Source organism: Anas platyrhynchos, chromosome 4, assembly GCF_047663525.1.
Source record: "Anas platyrhynchos isolate ZD024472 breed Pekin duck chromosome 4, IASCAAS_PekinDuck_T2T, whole genome shotgun sequence".
Classification (NCBI taxonomy): domain Eukaryota; kingdom Metazoa; phylum Chordata; class Aves; order Anseriformes; family Anatidae; genus Anas; species Anas platyrhynchos.
Window position 1 is genome coordinate 18491861 of NC_092590.1, and position 25087 is coordinate 18516947.

Genomic DNA, 25087 nt, shown 5'->3' on the forward strand with positions numbered 1-25087 from the left:
CAAGTAGGAAGTCTTATTCCAACAGAAGTCATTTGGTAGTAGGCTCTTCCAGTCCAGGCGTAGCCAACTACATTGTTTTCTGCCTGTCTGCCATTATCTAAATAGTAAAGTTAACCACCTAAAGCTTTTTTCCCCATTTAAGGGGAGGAAACATGCCAAGAAGATGCCCTTTGTTGGGCTGGGAAGGGAGAAGAATGTAGTCTTGTAGCAAACACTCTCTTTGTAATCTTTAATCAATGGTTTCAGAGACTGTCCTCCCTCTTTCTTTCGTAAGAAATTACTGTCCTATTTAAATTTTTTGCTAGGAAACAGTTTTTTCTATTCAGTTTGGGAGCAAACGAATACCTCATTGAAAATGTTTCAATTCCTTGAATACTTCTAGCAGTAAATATACATACAAATACCATGAGACATACTCTTGGAGCCTTGGAGGTGTTGACTCATCCACAAACATACCCACTGTTATGAAACTGAATGGGTGTTGCTTTGATACAGTACTTTTCAAGATAATAATCATAACTGTAACGTTCCTGCCACACTTACCTGAACAAAAAATATAAAGTGCTTGAAAGAAGTGTTAAGATGTGCCTCTTCCTGCAGCTGGATAACTGGATCAAAGTGCTGGTGATAAATGTGAGCGTAAACTCTGAAGAGACGCTTTAAAATCGTCTTTGCCACTGACATGAAATTCTTTGGGAACGGTACACCTACAAACAAGAATAATGGATGGCTTATTTTTAAACACCCATGCCATGTTCATTTATGTTAAAACCCATTATACCCCAACCTTATCTCTTGCACCCCACTGTGCTTCCTTCACAGGAAGGGCTGCTTCATTTCACTCAGCAATTTTGTCTGTAAGTCACACAATGCACTTAGACCAATGCACAATGACAAGCTCATTAGAAGACTGCAGGGGAGGTTTCTCTCCCACCAGTAGTCCAGTGGCTTACGAATTCACCCCAAGACAAATTCAACTACATTTCTATGCTAAACACACCAGATACATTTGCATTGGTAGCTAAAATCCCCTTCAATATCAATCATATTTTACTGTTTGCATGGCTACAAGTGAAGTAAGAAAAAATGCTGTCTCCCAGCTGTCTCGTGCTCCATGAAGAGATTCTGTCTCCATCCAGCTCATCATCATCCCTTTGCCTGAGGCTACTGCTTTCTTACCTGCCTGCTGAAGAACTGACACATGCTCCTTTCACTCTTTGCCGTGAAAATGACCCAGGACATGTAAAATTAGTTTCAACAGCCAATCTTTGTCGGTATACAAGTTCTATTAATATTGGTTAGGAAACTGCAACCAGTCACTGGGAGCAATAATCTATTTAGCCAACATAAGTTTTTTAAAAAAACAACCAACAATTATCGATCATCTAAGTAGATGAAATTTGTCTAGCTTCTCATCACGTAGCAGATCTCCCAGACAGCTTAGTTCTTTTGCAGTCCTTCCAGCTGGTGAGGTCCTGTCAGAAGCCCTGTCAGTAGCCAAAGCTGGATGCTGGTGGCCAATCATGATCTTAGTAATGCTTTAAAATTCTAGAAATAAAATTTCCACACTTTACTTCAGCTTGTCCTGCTTATAGATATATCACATTTCCTTCATCGGCTACTGCATCACATGCAAAGTTCATATTTAATTGCTTATCCACTGTGGCTTTAAGTCCCTTTTGGCATCACTGCATTTCAAAAATATATTCTATTAAAAAATAAGTCTTCATTTATTTTCATTCATACTTACAATCATAAAAAGTATATGCTGAACTGAAAAAAAGATCCAGTCCTGACGTAGTCTTTTAAGGACCGCTTTAATACAAGCTCTAAGTATTTAATATCACTCCTTTTAGTAACAAGACTTCTACTCCAGCTCTGAACTCTACCCTGAAACACTAAAACAAGTGTCACAGTACATGAAGATACTGTGTTCACATCTACAGAGCAGAAGAGATTTAGATTTTTGTCACTCTTCTCAAACTAACCAATCTTCTTTGCATATCTGCTTAACATAAGTAAAAACAAATGCCATTTGATTCTGACAGGTGGCCCTGTTACTCTGAATAGGCTTATTGGAAATGTGTCAAATGCCTCAGAAGCTATGGACAAAATACAAGCAATTAAGAGCTCTCCCTTCCTTTTTCTACAATGGTTCATAGCCCTGTGAGTAGCAGTGCATTGGAAAACTGCCAGTTTGGAGCTTTAGAACAAATTGTCCTCCGTGCCTCCAGCAGGATTTTCTTCTCCTTTGCATTTCAGGAGCAGTGGTTGTTCGTTATTTTCCTCCTCCATTTCTGCAAGAAACCCTCTTAAAAATATGTCTTCCGTCTTCATTTGAAAAGAAAAAAAATCATGCAATTAGGATCAAAAATACAGTTCAGCTTCCTTGGAAGTAAGGTCTAGAACTTCCCCACGAGGACCAAGCATCTTTCCTTTATCAAAAATCTGCTAGTTTGCTCCAATTTATTGGTTATAAGGTTTAGAGACCCTCCTACGTATCTTTAAGGAAACAACCCACCTTTCAAAACAAAAAAAAAAAAAACAGATTTGATCAAAAAAGACAGTTAAGTAGAAAAAAAGCTTCCTGCATTCATAATTGTTAGATATTTACTAAAAATATTAACACATGGATCAGAGCTCATGTACTACCACATGAAGTTTCTCTTAACAGATCGAAGTGTCTTTCTATATATAATGTTATGTTTTAGATTTGTCCTACTCCAGGATAGTCATTTAGGAGACCTTACAATGCTACAAGACTCCAATATTCCTGTACAACTGCAATCCAAACACATCGTTCAATTTTACTTTATTTACATTACCTATTTTAGAAGGAAATAGCGTCTCATCATCCAGCTGATCCTGGACCCAAGTCATCAGGTAATCTATGTACTTTGGTGCGGAGCACTTGATTGGCTTCTTTATGTTTGTCCCATCTGCCCAGTGGTACTCGTATCTGGGGTGGGATGACAGCAAAACATTTCTTAACACAAGTGAATCATTCGTAACAAGGCCTAGAAGATGGCTCTTCCTGCACCACTCCCTGTACTCCCACACCCTCCCACAGCCCTTCCTTGAAACAAAGGTCCAAATGCTCCCAACGTCATCAGCAACTGCTCGGTACCGAGTCTCCCCGTAATAAACAAAATAAATTACAAGCTGTTGATATGAAACATCAGAAATTTACATTGTATTCTAATTGTATTAAAGGTGTGGACGAGATTCAGAAGTAAGTTAATGTCAAGGAACACTATTAAAAAACGGAAGCTGGTGTAAAGTGCATTTCATCCAACAGTTAAAAGAAAGCTTCTAGATTAAATAGTCATCCGTATCAGATGGTCTAGTATTACCAGGCAGCACACAGAACTAGCCCAAGATGCACAAAGTCACAGTTTCCAGCTCTGCTACCAACTTACTGGATAGCTGCAGTCTTTTAGCTTAGTTTTTCTATCTGTAAGTAAGGTGACATCACACCTTCAGCAAAGCCCTGATGTCACTATAGAGCAATAAAACATGCACTCTTCTCATCCTTTTCTATTCAAAGGGCTAATGGCATTGACATCTTGTACATGGCACATAAGGAGTAGATTCCAGCTTCATTCATTTCACTGTTGCCACATTAACCTGAGGAATTATAAAGCCATGGAAAGCTGTATTAAACAGCATCTGTTTGCATGCACAACCAGAAATAAGTCCTCGTGAAATCAACAGAACACATTTTTTTTGGCTGGTTTGGGGTGCGCAATGCACACAAGCCCAGACAGAAGAGAAAACAGCTTATCATGGGAACATATAGCTGAAATAAAAGAAAGAAATAAAAAAAAAAAGACACAACAACACTAAACCTGTGTTTAACACTGGGAGTCCGACAATACCAGCTTTCAAGTGAACCACAGTGTTCCTTTCTGTTTCTTGCTGAGTACAAATGCATATATCTTAGTATTCCCTGCCAATCTGTTAACATCTGAGCAGGTTTTTTTTTCTTTTTTTCTTTTCGCCTCATCAGCACAGCCACGCGTAGCCCTCTCTTAGATCTAAACGCAGCATAATTCCCCACGTCTGTTTTAGATCATCCAGCCTTGCTCAGCCAAGCGGCCAAAGAGCACTGCTGCAGAGTGGCTATCTGCGGGGCAAGCCTGCTGCCCAGCCAGAAACGAAGAGGACTGCTGAGCTCTGCAGCTCTGAAATCCTCCCAAAGAAATGAATGAATAATGGCTCAGACTAGCTGCACCAACCACTCCTCTTATTAAAAAACAACCACAAGGGTAGCACTGTCAGCTCACTCGTGCTGTTACAGGAAACCTACCCACCGCATCTACACGTTCTATCCCAGTTCTCTTGAGAAGAATTTGAAGAGATGTTATTAACAGCTAATATTTCTTCTTTTCATGGAGGATAACATGCTCAGCTGTTAGGTTTTCAGTACAGTGGTAGCATACCACACTGTTTGGGGTGCAAACAGTACCACCTGAACTTTCTCCTGCTATCTGCAAATAGTGTTGTGAGGACATTTCAGAAAGTCTTCTATTTTAAAGATCATACACATCATTTCACACAAAGCTTAACCGTATCTGATCCATTTGGCTTCACGTTCTGTTTAACATGTTTAGTTTTGTCAGAACAGTAACTGGAGAAACATTTTCAAAACAAACAAATTTGCTGAGCGATTCTGAGCGTGCAGCTAACAATGCTATAAAAGGACCCTGGTTTTAGAATGGTGAGAAATTAGAAGGTCGGAAAGCATTTTGAAATCATCTCTCAAAATACACAAGGAAATTCCATACGCAGTGAATGGACCACAGCAATTCTAGCATGAACAAAATCGGTATTCCTCACCACCCAGTATTACCCAAACACTGAGTTTTAAGTGGTATTAACATAGGACAAATGCCAGCTTTTAGCTAAGGTGCCAGATGCAATCTAGAGGCAAACAGAATAACAAGAAAAAAATCTAAATTACATGCTAAATCTCATCCAAATAGCATGTATCCCCAAGACAGCTCCCTCTCCCAAGACTATGCATTAGTTCTGCATTTTTTAGAGAAAGGAGCACCGTAGAATTACCTTTAAATAACACAGCTCTTAAGAAACATAGAAGATGTGCCTTGACAAAAATGAAGTCAAACTCCCCAGGCTCCACACAGTGGGTGTGTAATGTTCATGGTTGTCCCTACACTGTTAAAGGGCTTGGGGTCAGCAAGGGAGGGGAAAATGAATTCTTCTGACAACCTTAAAAACATCACCATAAAAAAAAAAAAAAAAAAAAGAACTCAAGAATTCTAGCAAAAGAGAAAAAAAAAAAGAATTCTTAAACATAAAACCAAAATCAATTTTCTCTAATACTAATAAATGCAAGTTATTTGCCATCCATAAATAGATAACCCAATGGTGCTTCTCACACTAGAAACCATCTCTTCATCTCTAACTATAAACATTTATAGGACCAGCTTCTCTATCAGCCAATTAAAAGTACTTGGCTTGGAGAAAAAAAAGGTTTAAAGTAAAATTAAAGCTGTTACCTTTTCCAAGAGCAATAAGATACCGTGGCTCTGTAACATCTTTTAAAAGACTCTCAGACATATATTCGGACCTATTGTCTCTAAATCTCAGTAAAATTGTACTAAATCAGAGTGAAAAGAAAGTGCCATATTCTGTTTTGTGTCTCAGTCATCAAGGAACACAGGTGCAAAGTGGAGTGCCAAAACAAGGCAAAAGGACAGACATTGCTGAGAGTACATGCAGGGTACTTCCAGGACCTGATTAACTGGTTATTTCTTTATTTACTGCTACGAATACACTGGATGGAAGATAGCACATGAACATTCACCTACAGTGTATTACACCCGTGGAGGATTTCTGGGAGGCTGTCCACTTCCGAGTGTCACACTATTCATATTTGACATCTAAACTTAGAAGCACTGCGGACCTGAAGCCTCACGAAAATCAAAAGTGTCTCACCACCGCTAACAGTGAACTTAGTTCACTCACTCAAATGCCTAAATATGGATTTGACAGCCTCAGTTCAGACATCCAGTTCTAAAAAATGCAGCAGACACGTCCTTCCTTTGTGTTCTTATTTAAAGCATGGTTGTAAAACCATGGAGGAAAATAAAGAGAACTCCCCTCATCCCATACTGGTCAATAAACGTATTACTTTTATGCAGGTTCTTAATGTATTGTTATCATGACCGTTGCATTGATGGTGACTAAACTGATACATGAACAGTAAGGAGGTGAAAACCAGCTAGGGTTTGTTTGGGTAAAAAATGGCTTGTCTTTGCACACATGAAAAGAATGGAATATCACTATGAGAAAGCATATATTTTGGAAGAAATCAGATAATTTTCTCAAATTATTAGACAATGAGCTGTGCAGCAGGAAAGAGATCTGTTCTTGATGTCTATGGCAATCCTTAACTAACTCAAGGTACTAATGCCCTGTTAGACTAATTCAGCAATCCTTCCAGCAAAGACAAGTCCAAAATAAATGTAAGTGATCTCCCAGCACACATGCCTCATGTTAACAGAATGGCCAAGTTGGATTTCAGTTGGATTTTATCATTCCTAACCTAAAAGCAGCATTCAGCTCCCCCACTCCCACACCTGTTCAAACCAGGAAGCTTTGGTGGGTCCCCAAAATTGACTTGCCTCAGCCAAGGTTTCCTGGTCAAGATCACTACCAAGAAAAACCAGAGGACCCAGGTGGTACCTACCCAGCTCCAGGTATTTGCTTATCACTGAAGGTAGCCCTCGAGAGAAGGAAACCATCCCAACATCAAAAACAAACACACCAAGCCCCCATACAAACCCAGGTGAGCTGTCTGTTTTTCCATAGTCTGCTTCAGGCTTGTCAGTTGTGCTACAAAAATTGTGACTGAGCCACTATGAGTTCCAAACAGCTACCTACGTATGCACCAGCAGCTTACAAGCCTTTTTTAATATAGGAGCCATAAATGTTTTTCCACTGGGAGCACATAGCCCTGTGTCTGCAGAATACCAAGGCACTCCGAACTCTGAGTTACTAAAATAAAAAGAAAACCCCAAGTGTGGATGTAATTATACTGGCTTGCAACTAACTTACATGACCTAACTCGCACAGAAAATTAATAAATAAAAGGAAATCAGACTGTAAAGCCACAGCGCGCTTGATGGTTTTAGTTCTCCCCAGCTACTCATGCTACTGCTGCCTAACCTGTTTCAAATGACCTTATACAAATTGTTTCAGCCAACTCACAGCCTTTTATCTGAAACAGAGGAGTATGCACTAACGGTGGCGGCTCAGCCATGCATGTAAGCAGACAGCAACCTTCACCCTAGAAGCACTGAAGAGCTCATAAGACTCAGCGCCTCCTCGACTAGCACAGCTTGAGTCAGAAGATAACAGGAAACAGAGAGAAGAAAAAACAACAACTGTAAATATCAGAGCTGTTGCTCTAGTAGGTTTTCTACCAGTACTTCCCTAAAAATATTTTGCAGGTCACCTTTAACTTAAAGAAAGGCCGTGCTCACTCAAACCAGAACCACAATACATGCTCTGCTGCCAGTCACCACCAGCCAAACAGATCACCTGCTCCTGTGCCCGCCTGGCCCTGGCCCCTCAAACACAGGCAGATTTCTGACCCTCTTTCACAAAACCCATCACTGAGCACAGGTGGGGCCTGCAGAGTTTGGGGAATGCTCTGCAAATCCGAGGGACAAGGTCACCTAATTAAAAAGTTGGTAGAATGCTTTTCTTGGCCTTAGCGACTCTCTCCTACCCTGCTTCATAACCTCTTGAGTACTACATCAATTTCCGTCAATGGTTATCGGTGCCTTTGGAGAGAAATAAATTGTTTAGACTGGCAACCAGAAAGCTAAGCCTTTAATAATTAACCTCCGTCCCCAAGTAACTGCTTGTCATTCAGACAAGCAAAGCAAACAAATATTTTCATGCTCTTATTTAATAACCAAGGGCCTGTTCTGCATGCCAAAGCACAAAGCAGACAATGGGCTATGTTATTGCACAAGCCTATTCCAAAGATCTTTTGTATTATAGTAAACTTTATTTCTTTTGTATTTTCACCCCCCTTCCCCGCTTTGCAGCAGCAGGTCTGCCTGCCCACACTGGTTTTGGCATTCAGCAGCATCCATTGTTAGTTTACCAGCATAGCACCAACCCTTTTCTCAGTGGGTCTGGCTGCTTTCGCCTTGCAGAGCTCCTACCCTCCCTCTCCCTCCAGCAGCACCACTTGGCTCGAGCTCGGCTCCCCACCTCACTGGCTGGCAGCTACTGGCTTCAGACAGTAACAACAAACGTCATTAGGAAGGAGGAAAAAGGGGAAGAGAAGACTGGTTTCCTTTGCTGTTTATTTAAGATTGTAAGGTAAAAAGGAAGCAGTGCCTTCCCTCTTCACTTGCTCAGAAATGCAGTTATTTTCCTCTTTGGAAGACGTGAAGCAGATGGAGAGAGAGCAAACACAAACATCACGTTGGGTATCTGTACAAAAGCGTAAGCAACAACCAAGGAAGTGAAACTTGAGTGACAGCGTACGGGATTCTAACTCAGACTACAGAAACTACAGCCAAGTTTCTTTCTGCAGTACCTAGTCAAACACCTAAAAGAAAGATTTTCCTAAATCTTAATCGAATGCTGACAGACAAAAGCTTCCAGTCTTCATTTTAAAAGTCCTCATGAACATTTCAGAACAAAAAAAGAGAAAACAGTTTTGATAGCCAGGCTACCTCCCAGGCTAAAGAAAAATAAAAAGAAATGAGAGCACCTTTCCATTTCCCAATCCCTTACAAAGGGCCAAGCCTTTTTCCCTCACAGGTAACGAGAGAAGACATCCTTTCCACCCACAGAGATTATCTTTTCTTTGGCACTCAGGTGAGCTAGTCTCTTTCAAACACAAAATCATCTCAAAAATTATGCACACATGCAACAATGAGTAAAAATAATCTTACTTTGGGCCAGCAGACATCACCGGGCAACTCTCCTCCGTGCAGAAGTCCGTGATGGTTCCATAAAGCATGTTGATCTGGTTGAAGAAGTCGACGGCTGTAAAACATTTAAACCACCCATTATCACTCTGCAGCTTGTGACAGTGACTTCTGTTCCTTTGATTATTAATTAATTACCACCACTTAATATTTTGTCCAAAATGTTTCCTCATTTACAAACTCTCCTTGGATATTTCTTTTGGGGAGTTATTCCTTAAGTTTGGTTGCATGTTTGGGATAAATGTTCTTAGCCATTTTTTAAACAGTTTACTGCTGAATCACTGAAATAAATAAAAGACCCAAAGTTAACATATCTAACTATTCCCATTGCTCTAACTACTTTAAATGGATGCTCAAGCACTTAGAACTCTTTGAAAGCAAGGCTCTTCTTCAATGACCTAAGAGCATATTCAGTTTTTAGCAACCATGGTCACTGTGATTTATGAATGTCACTCTAAATTTATAAATTTATAAAATCCACTTTCAATGCCTAGTCCCCCTTGATCTACTGGGGAGCACAGCACATTCCCAAGGTACCAATATGTAAGTTTATCTTTTCAAAATAACTTTGATAACAAAAATAACAATGGATAGCATGGGTTACAACTGAAAGGGGACCTATATTAAGCAGCAGAAAGCAAAATTTCAATTAGGCAGGGTTAAATTCTTACCACTAAGAGCATGACATCGTTCCAGTGTAACATTTTAGTCAATACTCCTACCTCCCTTATCCAGCAATGACTACTGTAACTTGTGCTGATGGAAGAACCCTAGCAATACAAGCATACAGGAACTTAAGACTTGTGGGAGTAGCTTTGATGTCCTTACTCATCTATCTCATATTTTCATCATATGTGTGCATGAAATTCAGCAATTCAACCATATACAAGGTAAAAATAGATTTAATGTCCCAGTGCCCAGTCCACACTTCTGCTAGCAGCATCAGGCCTGCCACCTCTGACAACAGGAGCTTTTACAGCTCGAATTTTGTCATCATGCAAGGCTAGTCCTCACAAGGAGAAACCAGTACATAGTCTGTCTGAGATCAGCACCATGTAAGATTTACTTTATTTAAGTGTTACCTGTGTGATACCCACAACTCAAGGCATCAGTGACAGACTGTTCCCTTATTGGGATGGATTTCAAGAATACTCAGCTAAAACCCCTTATATCATTAAAAAGACATGCGCTATCCAATTTAGTGCTGAGGTGACAAAGCTCTTCATTCTGAACAAATGGGATTGTTTTTCTGAGACCGGCCTTCTGCTGTAGTTAAACAGACGTGTTTGTCTTCGCTTCAAAATTGACCTTTTTAGAGTCATCAGTTCAACAGTGAACACTCATACAACCAATCTGCAGGACCCTGAGGAATGAGCACCAACACCACACTCCTCTTAGCCCGCTGCTAAGGCAAAGAAAAGTGAGTTCATTGCTTTGTAGCCAGCCCAAATTGGTGCTCTCTGCTTAAAGCTAGAGAGAATTGCAATTACGCTGCAATGCAATGGAGGTTGACATCCTCAATGTAAGCAATAAGAAATACAGTATACTATTAAAGTAACCGATGGCTAAGAGAATAGGAGGGTTAAATACTGTAACTATCCTCACTGAATATTCAGGAGTATAAACAAAGATTACATGCACATCCTGGCAGCAAATTACAGCTACTGCTCAGAAGATGCAAGATCCAAGCTACAGCTGTGTCACACAACTTCCCAGGTATCTAAAAAGGAAAGCAGATAAAAACTGATATGGCATGCACTTAGTGCAGTTCATCTCCAGCAACAAAAAAAAAAGGTTTTTCTCCTTCGCAAAGCACCAGCAGAAAATGGCAAGACAACTTTGGGAAGGGTTGATAAAGTTAGAGAGGACAAGAAGGGCTGCAAAAGCTTGTTTGGGTGGGCAGGGGGGAGGCATTTAACACTGCAAAGGCAGCAAGAAGTGGGTATATGCAGCCCTTGTTTTGTAAGTGTACACAAGAACTGCTAATTAAGTTTCCATTCCCTGCTCCCAGTAGAAACCACAGCCCAGTGTTTGCTTCGAGGCAAGCATGTTCAAAAAACCCACACAGACTTCGACAAGATGACTGATTATTGTGAATCCCACACTTGCAAGTCTCAGAAGGCCATGAGACTCACCACCCAGCCACCACAGCCAGCAGTGCCTGACAAACAAGGAAAATGCAAGATCCTCCTTTCCAACATCTGTAAAGCAGTACGGTGCCTTTGCACATTTTCATTTCCTCTTTTTACTCATGGTTAAGTTTTGAGGGTTATGTTACTTTTGGCACACATTGTCTGGTGCAAGTTTTTATTACTACGAAGATAAGGATGAATCGGACTTGTGAACTCATCAAAAACTGTACATGAAACTGAAAATAAACTGATTGCACGCTTCTCATCTTTTCATTTTTTATTTTGAAAACATACTTCAAAAATTTACATGTAAGTCAACTCATTACCATGAGACACCAGCGAAGCTAAGAGTCGAGCAAGAACTGGCAGAGCAGGGCACATTCTTCCTCTGCTATTACTGTTACGAAGGGCAAAACCAATGACATTAAATCATTTACGTCATTTACTTGTTAAGTTTTTTGATCAATAGAAGAGGCTCACAGCTTCCATTAACTGGTACAAGGTGTGGAAGACAGATGTTGTAAATCAAGGGAGCACCTAATGAGTTTCTCACTTCCAAAAAAAAAAAAAAAAACCCACAACACTAAAACATCACTTTGCTGCAAGGAGGCATGAAAAAAAGACCATTTCGTTGCAAAATGCAGCTGTTACCATACGCCAGTCTTGTCAAACGTTTCACTGCTTTTTGCCAGCCAGCTAATTTAGTGGTTATATCATTTGGGAGCTGAAAAAAAGAGGACACATGGAGTGGGGGAACCACCAAAAGGGAAGGATGCAAGCAATATATCAAGCACTGTTAGTAATGCTTACTCATAAAAACGGGCTGGCTCTTTTTCTAGACAGTTTTGCAATGCAGCGTGAACAAACTTGTATCAGGAATGGTGTCAGTATGACGGTTCACTTCCCAAACATGTCAAAGAGCAAAAAAGAAATAGAAGTACTACAAATAAGCAATTAGAAGACATTTATCCTAAGCATAACCTATACTGCTCTGCAGCGCACAATCAATACTCTACTTGCAGGCCAAGTCAAAGACACAAAAGCCAAGGAAATACCGAGACAAGGCACAGAATCTGTGGCAGCCAAAATCCTGCATGGCTACAGCGCATGATACAGTTTGGGTTAATCCATTCTCTAAGGACAGAAGGAAGGCAGCAAATCATGCTGCAAGGAGAGGGAGGAAGAAATATGGTCAAGCAATCAGACTTTGAGCATCGTTGTTTGGCCTAGTCTAGCATTAAAAAAAAAAGAGAGCTAGGAAAAACAGCTTTAGAGAAGTTAAATAAATTAAATCAGAGATTTACCAGAGCAAAGGCTCACTACTTGGTAGAAACAAAAGGAAAAGACTAATTTTAGGAACATTGCAAAGATTATTTCTGGGTTTGTAATGGGCAAAAGGAAAGACAAGCAACACGTGACTCACGTCTTAATATCTTTTAGACCTGGTCCTCACACTTACCTACATTAAGGTTCTACGCTTCGCATGCAGAGGCTTGCCTATACTCTTGAGTAACCACCCTAGCTGCAAAAGAGCTAGCTTAAGCATATTCAGATGGCACTGACGGGCTCTTTTCTAAAAACAGCAGTGGCATTTCTACCTCAGCACTTGTTTGCGATCAAGCACTCAGATTTTAACCACTCAGACTACGAATTATTAACAGGAACATATTTTTGGCACAGGGAGCTTAAGGAGTTCTGTCTCAGTGAGCCATTCTGCATCCGCCAGCACTAAATTATATGGCATTCACCTCTCCCCACCTCAGCACAGCGCAGGGTGATGCGTGTACGACAAAGGAGCCAACCCCACTAGGAAGGAGCACACAGCTGTGTTCCCACAAGTGTCAGCCCACATTTAACACCCCGTAACATCAGAACTGCTTGCTGACTTACTGTTAACTGCAACCCATTCATTTAAGTCTTCACCCTCGGGAAGCATAACAGCCATCCGCAGGTTACCGCTTCCAAGCGTGGCCTCGGCATGTTTGAGCAGCTCGTACTGGTGAGAACCCTCAGGAATATTCTTCTTTGGTTTGAAGGTTTTGGAAGAGCGACTGCCGCTGTGAAAGGGAGAGGAAATAGTTAGAGAACTTAGAGAAACGGAGGAGGCAAGAAGTCACGCGCAAGCACAGGATCATCATCAAAAGCACTTCTTCCACTCCCATGTTGTCACAACCAAAAGGATATTTAACAAGAACTGGGATGCAAAAGTAACAGGTGCTTTGACTTTTAAAATAAAATAAAAACAACTCTTCTCTGATACCCTGCCTTCTCAGCTGTTCACCTTGCCATTAAGCCAGCCGGACATTTCGGAATGCTCAAATTCACTTCATCCCCTCAGCAAGAAGGATGCTAGGCAAGATGTGACCAGAACTATTTCCTTCCCCAGAAGTTGTACAGCCACACATAAAGGATAGCAGCCCAGCCAAACAGAAATCTTCTTTATTCTTAACAGTCACGAATCTTCTCATGCTAATAAAAGATAGTAAATGACAGATAAACCCTACATCCACCCTCAGGAGCCTGTTCAGACCCTCACTCATCTTTTCAAATCATGTATGGTGTGTTAAGTAGTTACTACAAATTCCTCAAAAATAAGCTGCTGTTATTTACAAAAGCATATTTTCTGCAGGCCCAGCTGATTCAGAACAGTATCTTTGCCACCTCTATCACCAGCAGCGTATTAGATCAAAACATTCACATCTAAATGGGGTTAGGGACTTAAAATGCCAATATAAAATACGCTTTCCAAGTATCTGGTATTATTTAGAAACTGTTTTCAAGGCAATGTTGCTCAAAAATATGCAAACGCTTTAGCTGAATTCTGATATAATTCCACATTTTCCACAAACTTTCTACATCATTTTCCCCTCATTTCACAGGGCACAGACCTTTCAGTCTGTCAAAAAATACAGATGGCAACTTTTACAACTTGCATATAGATCATTTTCCTGCCTACAATTTTGTTTGAAAAACACGGACTGACTCAAGAAAAAAGTTTAGTTACCTACATTTCAAATGATGGCAGTGAGCCTGGATAGCAGGTTAGCCCCTAGCATGTCAGAAACATGACGTGCAAAAGTAAATATTTGAAGAAGTGTCAAATGAGCCCATACTTGTGAATGTTTCAGTGCATGGGCTGAGGAAAAAAAAAAAAAAAAAAAGGTTGGAAAAAGAAAATTGATCTCTTGATTCCAACGAAAGGAAGTGCAAAAAGGTGAAATCCAGGCAGCTGAATTTTCATTACAAGCACTGAGCAGTTCTCATTTCTTTAACCAAGCCTGACATTATTTCCCCAGCTCTCCATAGGACAGAACAGAAATTTTTGTTGAAGGCTCACCACACATCTCAACATGCAAGGGTTGTAGCTCACCTTTGAGGCAATTCGAGCCTAGCCACCTTGTCACACTGCACTGCAACAAACTTGTTTCTGGCATTTCAGTTTCCCCATCACACCACACTACAGCCATGAATAGAGAACTAACAAAGGAGATCACTTGTTTCCACAACCCTACACGCCAATGGCTCTGGCAGAGACGCAATGCACACCAAAGAAGGCAACAACATTTTTCCTTTCCAAAACACAATAGGTGATCATACACCAAACACAGGAAGAAGATGTGTATGGCTCCCATCTCTTCTGCTACAGGACACTTCGAACATGCACCCAGTCATTTGCATTACACCCTAAGCAAGGATACCAGATTCAAATCTTAAATAAAGTAATTGCCTCCCAGTGGGAGTGAGAAGCTACTGCGGCTCAGGGAGTTCCCTTCCCCTCCCAACCACCAGCCACCTGCGTTTGTTGCCCGGCCATGCTCAAACTCACTCAGAAGAAAGAGCACCTGTTGAAATAAAAAATATATGCATGAAAAAAACAGAGAACACTTTTAACTGACTGCTTTGACATGCAGGGTTTTCCTCCTCGGGAACACAGAGCCACAGTGACAACAAGGGGAGTGAAAATATAGCTTGGAACATCTGACAATTGCCTTGGTGTGTCTGCAGAACAGGGCTGGCACAAAGCAATACCCACAGCAACTGAAGACCGAGAGCGACTGGTATTGTTATCTTCCCACGCGTGTCAGTGTAAGCAGAAGAAAAAACAGCACAAGATAAAGACAAGCACGGCACTTCCTGACCTGCTCAGATTTTGCTCTCTGCATCGGGATATGACAACAAGGGAAACCAAGTCCTGATACTTTCATGAAATTCAAACCAAAGGTTGCCGAAGACTTACCACCACTCCAAAGCTCAGGTCATCCATTCATCATAAAACAGAAAGGAAGATAACAAATTCCCTTCCCCCTCAATGTACACAGATTCCCGAATTCTTAAAACTTAAGCCCTCCTTCCCTCTCCCTGTTTCAAAACCTAACATACATCAGCTTCTCTTCCACAGTACTGTCATTTTATGAAGGGACAAAGACTGAAGAACTTAACCGCTGTAACTGGTCTGGTGTCATTGCCCGAGGCAAAATCCACAGCCTCATTAGAGGCTACTACTGGGTGCAGGGAGCTCCCCGAGTGTGGTGAGGAAAGCTCCATCCAGAGGGAGCACCTACCAGAGGGATTCAGGTTATCAAGAGCAGCATCCCACTTCCAGCTTCAGCAGAAAACCTTTGTTCGGGAAGGAGACAGTAGGGGAAAATACAAAGCAGTAGCTAGAAGAAAGTTACTTCATAACTCAACCAAGAAACTGTTTGTTTGGATGTTACCAGAGGTTAAGCCAGCAGAAGGAGTGAGGGTTTGAGAACCAAGCACAAGGAAAGCACGGTGAGGGAACTCCCTAAATAGCCCCGTCTATTTTGAGAAAATTCTGGGTATGGATTCACACCCCAGACTGTGCGCTTGCAAGATAACAAACCAAGTCATCGCGGGTCAGGTGAACAGCCAGCAGAGATCTTCTACGGTCGAGACAGCAGAGAAAGCAAAACAAGTCGGAAAAAGGTATCACTTCATCTCTGCTATCCCCTTCTCATATCCAGGGGCTTTCTTTCCACAAGCTGGCAAAATCTCTGAGAGGATGCACAATGCTTGATCTCATCAGCTCCCCCAGACAAGCCACCTCGTATTCATGTATCTACCTTTGGCTCCTTTACCTTTCAGATCCCTGCTTTTCTAATTCATCACAGCCAACTTAAGGCAGCAGGAAATGGTCTCACGCGAAAGGCAGGCAGGCATCCCAAAGGAAAAGTAATTAGGATAAATGCAGGCTGCTAGCGACCCCGTGCTATGGAAATATCTGCAATTTTGGCAATCCATTATCAGAATTCCATGCATTTGTGCAGTTGGCCATATGTGAAGCCAGTTATCTGCACACACCGTCACGCGCTCCTTATTACAGAGTTCAGGGACACAGCAGCCCAGCACAGCTTTCCCAAGCCAAACCCCTCATCGGACAAGTTTGCTCATGGGCAGCCTAGTTGTAAATGGTGCTGCAAACACAGTTTCAACTTACTAGTTCGGTAGCTCTCCTGTCCTTAAATCAATGAGGATGGTTTTGATTAATGTCTTAGCACTGTCAGTTGAATACCCCTTCAAAAGGCTCCCTTATTGAGTTATCCTGATTAAATCCAGCACATGGCAGCATCTTCTTCCTGCATTATGATTCCCGACACTGAGATGTAAATGCCTTTAAAAAAAAAACACGTATCTTCTCCTTCTTCCTATTATGTTAATCCATTACCTATGGCAGATTTAGAAAGTCCTCCTGTTCCACATCTATTTCCCCACACCCTTGGGCATAAACTAGAAAAGTTAACTTCTAAAAGTTCTGTCTGGTGACCAATAATACAAGCAGTAATACGAGGCTTGGTCAAGTATGACATGTTTGTCATAACAGAATCAGCTGCATCTGTGAATCTGTTCTCCTGAAAACTTAAGAACGCCCCTGGTTGGTAGGTTGCAGCCACCTTTCCCTGTTGAGACTTTCTGAACTCTCCTTCAGTTTCAAAAACGTACATCGCATTAATGAAGTTGTGAAAGGGAACAGAAAACTCTCACAAATACCCCACTGAGGTTCCTTGGGCATAAAAAGGTCACGAAATGGGGAAACATTGCATCAGACCCAGTATTTGTCACCACCAATTTCTAGTCTTCCTGAAAGAGCCGACTTCTCAAGAATTTCTTCCAAATCTGAGGACGTTTTGCTGCCTTTACTCCCACGTCCAACATTTCGAGCAAATTATGCCCTTCTATTTTTATAGGTAAGTGCAGCTACAGCAGTGCCAGATGCAGCTCAACCTAGCACTAAATCAGGAAACGTGTTCAAAGCCATTGACTCACTGTGCCAGGACGAGTCTCGAAGCCTGCCGAGGCACCTCTGAGCCGCATGGAGCGCTTCCCACCGTCAGAAGCCCACATGCTGCTTGGCCTCACCAAGACGTCACAGCGTGCTTACGAGCAAGAACACAACATTTCTTCCAAAGCTGTAATTTTATCTAGCCATCTGCTGACAGGGAGGGTTTCTAATGAGGTGGATCCTGCTGCCTGGCCTGTCGTAGGTTTGCAGGATGATGCTTCCAGAAGAAAAGAAAATTCTCAGGCATCCTACTTGCACCACACTTCGCACGCTGCCTCACAGCCCACTCCAGCCTCAAACGCAGCATTGGCAAATCTTTTATAATCCAAGCAGTTAAAAACCCAGCCTAACCTCCTGGTTCATTTCTGTTTAAGCGGGGGAAAGGAGCCACTTAAACCTTCACGGTCCTGCTGGAAGCACTCTGGCTGACCTGGCTTACACCTCCTCATACCCAAGGGATTTGTGCACTCGAGTCTTTCGCTGGAGCTTTTTACCTATTTCTACAAGGTCTGCTGCATCTCCATGGAAACCTGAATTCAAACAGAAAAGTTAGCATCCTTATGCAGAAAAAAAGTAAACACAGCATTGCTCCTCCCATCTGTTTCAGGCCACCTGGCAGCTCAAGAGCACAGTGCTGCTATTACCTTAAATCATTTCATACAGGGCTCATCAGTGGACTGTTTTATCCAGAGGATATCAACTTTCTTTCCTCAGGGAATGTCCGGGTCACTAAATGTTGCATATATAGCTACAAGACTCCATGTCTCCCTAAAGCATCCACCACCAGGGCCCAGCTGATGTAAGCCCCTCCAGATTTTTGGAAGAGCTCGAGAGATTTAAAAAAAGCCGACCTCAAGTCAGCACACAGAACATTCACCTGGGGCTTGGAAACTTTCCATATTTCAAATCCTGCTTCTTCATCTTCAAAGGCCTTTGCAAGCATTAATTAATCCTCACAAAGTATCTTTGAAGTAGGCATCATTAGCATCTTGTTAGACGTAGGGAAACTGAGGCAGAGACTCGCTGCCGCAGGCCAAGGAGTGAATTTATCAGAGAAGTCCCCACGTTTTCCTTCTGTGCCTCCTTGTCTCCTTTCTCCCACCACGCCTCCTTTTCAACTCCAAGACACAGAAACACTGGAAGGAGAGAGCTAAATTCCAGAAAAGCAAGCATTTCAGGCCTTCAAACAATAACAATTGTAACATGCTGCTAAGAATAGACGCATCAGAGTAGGAGCGTGTTAGTTCCCAATAGCCAAGATGTCAACATAGAAATTAAAATAAAAGCTTAAGCTGCTTTTTGGAAAGCAAATCAATAGCTTCAGCATGTAAAAGCTCATTCTCTGTGACAATCACAGCAGCAGAAGGAGAGCAGGTAAATTAAATCATACATGCTCGAAATCTGCACTGACAAGATGTAACTTGAGCATTTCTATTTATAAAACTGAGTAGTCACAACATTTCTGTTCTGAAGACAGAAGGTGTGCGAGCCAGGCATTACTTTCTTCAGTATTTTTAATACCAAAAAGTCAATTACTTTTCCAGTCTGATTCCACTCATTAAAATAAGCCTGTCTCATCGTTCACTTGTTTGGAGGTATCAAATCCACCATCAGAATTCAGGAAGCAAGTATTTCACAACCTTACACCCCTTTGATGTTCCAGCAGGTCTAAAGGCAGATAAAACAACCACCAGCCTACGGCCGAGAAAGACAGCGAGGGAGCTTCAGTCCCGTGGCCAGAGGCTGCGTGTGCCGTGAGCGTTTCTGCTGGGCTCTGGGGCTGGATGAGAAACTTCAGAGGCCAGCTCTGCAAGAGCTGCAGGCAGCTGGAAATGCCGCTCTCTCACCTGACACTACTTTCCATGAAGACGACTGTGAGACCCCTTGAGCAGAGCAGGTTAACGGCTTGAAATGAGATGTGGAGCTGGAAGTGCTCTAAGACACTGCAGTACTGAGTCCCAACTCAACCCTAATCGGGATTTGGAGGTCATTCAATGTCGTGGAAGACTTAAAAGCCAGCAGAGACTGGAAGCGCACAAGCTGCTAGCTCTCACCCAGAAAAATGTCCCTTTGTGTAAATTCTTCAGCCGCCATCGCTGTATTATTCTGAGCACTAAGAAAAGCAACACACTTCTCGAGAGCGCTGCCGCCTAACAAAAATAACTTTCCTAAACATTAAGCTGTACGTAGCATAATTCCCTTCCCTCGTATGGAAACACAAACACCACCGAGATCACTCAGGAAATCGAAGCAGCCCGTCTGGGCAAGAGTTAAGAGCTGCCAACTCCTCGCGCAACACACCTGCTCTCCCAAAATGCAAGGCAGGGCTTAGAAAGCAATTCCAAGCCCAGAGATTTGTTGCTGGTTTTGTTTCTTTGTTTTAAAAGAAGAATCAGCTAACAATTTCACAGACACAGGGTCGTTCCTCCAGGTACAAGACATGGTTTTTAATACTTATACACTCTGCTGTAGGAAACTGTAGGTCGAGAAGCTCTGTGGAGCACCTTCAGGAATAAGTCCCCAGCTCTGCCAAGGCACCAGCTGGGCTCGGGGCCTTGCTGTGCAAAACCACCCTGCCACGTTCCCCGAGGTGCTCCTGATCGCTCCGGAACAGGACTGCTTCCTGAGCGCAGCTTTCCTTCCAGAGGCTTCACCCTGCAGGTGCGGGGCTTTGTTCCCACCTCCCGGTGACGCGCAGGCAAGGAGATCCCAAAAACAAAACACACCAAGCCAAGGTTAACAGTTAGGAAACACAAAGGCACGGGGCCTTCTGGAAGGGAAAGGAAGGAAGAAGTTTAGTTTCAAACACCATTTCTTTAAGCGCTGAAAGCCACGCTTAAAAAAAGCCACCAGCAAACATGCATCTGAAAGTTTCCTCCTCTAAAAATAAGCCAGCGCAGACCAGGGGGATTTAAAACTCATTTTCCAGCACGTGGAATTGGCAAGGCTTGCAAAACAACACGGGTTATTCCTAAAAGAAATGCTTCTTCAGATGGCTGGAAATGGGGTAAATAAAATGCCAGAGAAAATCCCACACCCCATTCCTTCAATGAAGTACTAATATCAGTCCTTCCCCATCCTACCTGCTATCTTTGCTACAACTTGGAGTAAATTGAGCTTCCCGCATGCTTTTCAACCTGATCATGTTCTCCAAGGGCTATAATGACCACCGGTTTTTATAACTCCTTCTACCAAAGGAGAAAATAGAGCTTTCTGACTGTGAAATAGGTATTGCAAGGAAGTTTTAAATCTCTTTCTATCCTGTTAACAGATAGAGATTGAGAACAAAAATCTGGCTTCCCCTTCTTGGAAAATTAACTGTCTTCGTAGATTAGTGTTTCACACAGGATGCTACGAGAAGAGGCAGATTAAAATGTCATAATCTTATCAGGGGTTCTTAAAACACACAGTATGCAAGACTCTACATGTTAAAAGAAGTTTATCAGATGATTCACATCCAGCAAGAAAAAAGTTACTTCGGGTAGCCTTGAGGAATGTTTTTGCTTTTGCTTGTCCCAACCATCAACACCCAGTGTTGCAAGCTGTCATAACATGTACACTTCCACATTTTTAAACCACTTTTTTTTTTCCCCTTTCTATGCATACACATTTCAGGCAGTGAAATCAAGCAAATCCAGGGTTCGTACAGCCTAAGCTGGATGCTGTTGCAGCAGAACAGAGCTGAAGGCAAGCTCTTGCCATTACTTCTAGGCAGCCCTCGGGGAGGCAGAGGCTCAGTGGGGTACCTGGGGGCAGGGGACTGGCCCCGTGAGGCTGGCATTTCGTTCTGCCCTCAGAAACCCGTGTGCCCTGCAGCAGCTCATTGGTGCCAAATCCCCCAAGGTGTTCGGTGGCCATGGACAGTTTCCTGAGCGAGGCAGTCTCTGCGTCTCTCTGCCTCGGGTCCTCAGGATGAGCGAAGGGGAGGCGTTGTGCTACGACGCTGGAGTCTTCTGCAACCCCACCCGTGTAGGTGGCACTGGTGTTCCAGCTCTTCACCCCGTGGGATGCAGCCTTTCTCCGAAGTCAGCACAATTCCTAACGCAAGGAAGAGGCAAGCATCCAGAACACCATCCCGTAACCAGAAGTCATCATCTGTTTGCTATGCTTGCACACAAAATAAATTCCCTTGTCTGACTTACAGCACGGTCATTTAATACGCTTTCATCTCCTGGAAAACCCTCAAAATAAACAAAGCAAGCCAGAGTTGTGTTCGCTGGATACTACTGGAGCTCTGTGTGCGCACTCAAAAACACAAACTCACTCCCAGAGCAGCCAACAGTTGCGGAAGTGACTCAACTTCGAAAGCCTTGTCCTCTGCAGGACCAACAGCAGAGCTGGGCAAAGCAAGGAGAGGGACAGGGCAGAGGCAAGAAGAACAGAAAAGAATCCACTGGAGAGAAACTTGAAGGTGAAAAAAGCAGTACATATTCAGCCACGTGTCCTTTCGACTCGTGGGGACAGGCACGCTGACATGAAGACAGCAGAGCAATTGAAATATGTGCATGGTATAAAAAATTGCAGCCTCCCAAGAGTCTTCTGCCCTCGTTTTTCTCCCCTCAAAGCCATGGCAACATTGGTAATTTTAAGATCACTGTAATAAAAAGAAATCCCATGTATTTTATGATTAGAAATTTACCACGAGCTACTATCATCACTGAAATTTTCTTTGTTTACCTTTAACCAGGGCTACAAGCAGAGATTTCTGCAGTAGCAGCAAGAGACCCAAGGATCTCCACACATCCTCCTCTGTCAAACATTTGAAAACCTGCTGCAAGAAGGAATCGAGATCATCCAGAACATTTTGCTGCATGTTCCTGGCATCCACTGCCTGCCTCGACACAAACACAACGCTGTCGTCACTCGCGGAGTTTGTTATAGGGCACACCAAAGTTGGATTTCAAAGAAAGCTGAAAAGTGGGCTGTTTTGTTGGGTTCTTTCAGTTAGATCCAGTTTCATTTACTATTTGAATGTGGGCATTTACAGTGTATGAACACATACACACACACACAACGTATCCTGGAACTGTAGGGCAAAACCAAAGCCAGATTTATTTCTACATATTCTAATATCCTAATATTCACGTACTCCTTTAAAAGAACAAGCAACTTTGAAAGAGGCAAACATGAAGTATTCCCTCCTCCCCAGCTACTTCTTTTTTCCCCCCAAGGACCGCTCAGTATCTTTATCATTTCAGTCACTAATTGAGTTCTCTGCAAACTAAATAGCGCTTTTTTTCTCCTACTAATGTTCCCCTCTTTTCCCAGGAAATCCTTATTTCTGTCAATTAGCATTAGCTCGCTTAAAAGGGAGGGCACAGCGTGAATTCAACCAAAAGTCACAACTTCACCCAGTTATGCTTCAAAGTTGAGTTTCCACGAAGGTTCAACCCTCAGCTTTCTGAATGAACGTGCCTAATAAATCATTCAGCAGACAGAAGAGCTACACTTCTTTTGTAAACCCAACCCTTTCCCATACATAAAACCCAGCACTAAAAAGCCATCCGAACACTTATTTCTACTGTACATGAATGTACAGGGCGCGTTTTCCTTTGAAGAAAGAGGACTCAGTAAAGCTGTAAATGGCAGATTACTGCAAGAGGCTGAAAGGCTGCTAAAAGGATGCCGTATGTACATAGCCTGCAGCAAGGACTGCTGCATGGGAAATAAAGCCACAGAGGGTGCAGTCCTGCCCAGTGGCAAGCAAATTCAGAATCGAGAGCCAGGTGCCTGCGACAGATTATAATACATCTTATAATACATTGTGTTAACAAATCCTAACGCCACCCTGCTCCAGAGCACTGACACCTGCAGGAGGACTCCACCCGGAGAAGTCTGCCACCTGAACCATCTCAGAGCACTTCTCTCTGTATGGTGGGCATGGTGAAGGCAAAGACCAGAGAGCAAAGGCAGGCAGAACGTTTGCTGGTTTTAGAGAAGCTCTTAGAACCCGTCACTCAGCTGTTTCCAAGAAAATGTTATGCTCCAAAGAAAATCAATTAGACAGAGGGAAGATGCTTGGTAACAGCTGTGGGAGTGAGAACGATCCTGCACATGTTACGCAGACGCGTGGAAACATAAAAAGCAGAATGAGGAACTTGAACGTCATGCGGAGCACGAGGGAACAGAACAAATTTTTTTTATTATTTTTTTTGTCTTGAGGGAAGCAGCAATGCTGAAGTCCTGCCCTGGCAGTCAAAGTGAATACCAACAGCAGAGAGAAACAGATCAACCACAGAATGTGAGCGCCCATGAATGATCAGAAATGTAAACTACAAGGTACCGTTACAGAAGACACAACCGAGGAAATTCCTAAGGAATGATAAATCTATGAGTAAGTTATTTCGTTTTGTAACTCAACTGATGGTGTTTAAGGAAAAGCTACTGGAACACTGCAACACTAATAAAGAAAGACGGTTTACTAAACCATTTAAGTAGGTGTGAAGGAGTTCAAGATCTTTCAACATGTGACTGAAAACATCATGAAGTGGTCTGGAGAGCTCCAGCTTGCTTCAGGCAGCCTCACTGTCCAGCAGCAGCATCCAGACTGTGGAGCAGGAGACAAGGAAAGGAGGTTGAGGAGGCAATTAATGAAGCTTGTGATTAACAGCATTTCCCCATCTGTGATTTCTTTACTGCAGCACTCTGGCAATTTCACAGAACAAGGACCAAAGTGCCCCATAGCAAAGGAATAAGCTTCTTTGCACAGCAAACTATTCTGCTACAGAGATTTCCTTATATTCAGCTCAATTCTCTGCATGTGTTTATGTTACCAATGCCCTCTGCATCCCATCCTAAACTGCATCTGCTGCCAACAATCACACCCTTTAAATACATCTAAGAAGGTAGCAAGCACAGCTTTTCAGAAGGCAATCTACACGCTGTTGGGGATGATGAATTACAGCAATAAAAGTTGGCTCTAATATCAAATTAGATCCTGACTTATACACCAAATATAGTGCTTGAAGAGCACGCCTCAGAACATGGATGGTTTCCCAAAATGCTGATCAGTGCTTTTGAAAACCAATGCTTTATGAATGACTAAAGCAAATCTAGTCATACAACCTACGAAAGCACAGCAGGGCATCCAAGAAAAAAAATGACTAACAACTGTTTAGTTTAAAAGGAAAGTCTCCAGTCCTTTTAAACCCCGTAAAAAGAATAATCTGGTAACATGTTTAGGAAAAAGGCAGCAAGAAAAAAGGAGAAACTTAACTGAATTTTAATGGAAGAAGAATCACTTCAGCACTTCTCAAAAGGCTGGGGTTTATTTTAACCCCCAAGCTGAATAGGCTGATGATACAACTACAGTGAATAAAAAATAGCTGTCAATTTCCTAGCAGAAACCTCAGAGCATATACTTAAGGCTACATTTCCACCTTGATTAATAGGTAAAATGGGGTCTGTATTCAGGAAGTACCAGAACAAGAGAGACAAGAAATAAGAGAGAACAACAGGAAGAAACGGACAGGAGGCAGTAATGAATAATCTACCAGCTTTCCAAAAATACACTGCATTATCTCATCACCAAGTATTTCTTACACATCCCCCGTACTTAATACAATCTTGTATGTGGTGTGTGCAACCACCTTCAGCAGAAGCTGCCTGTGCCTTGCAAAGTACCATAACAAGAAAATCCACCTGTCCACAACGTCTGAGGTGGAACAGTTGCT

The 25087-nt window shown here is 42.4% G+C and overlaps 1 protein-coding gene across 1 annotated transcript in view; it reads right to left on the minus strand.

Annotated features, from left to right (window-relative positions):
• The window catches only part of MOB1B (MOB kinase activator 1B), a 38795-nt gene that overhangs the window by 6201 nt on the left and 7507 nt on the right, over positions 1-25087 (minus strand). The window contains exons 2-5 of the mRNA XM_027456060.3: positions 13004-13170; positions 8946-9039; positions 2826-2959; positions 544-707 (exon numbers count right to left, since the gene is read on the minus strand). Coding sequence (XP_027311861.1) covers positions 544-707; positions 2826-2959; positions 8946-9039; positions 13004-13170 — 559 coding nt within the window. The remainder of the gene's footprint in view (positions 1-543; positions 708-2825; positions 2960-8945; positions 9040-13003; positions 13171-25087) is intronic.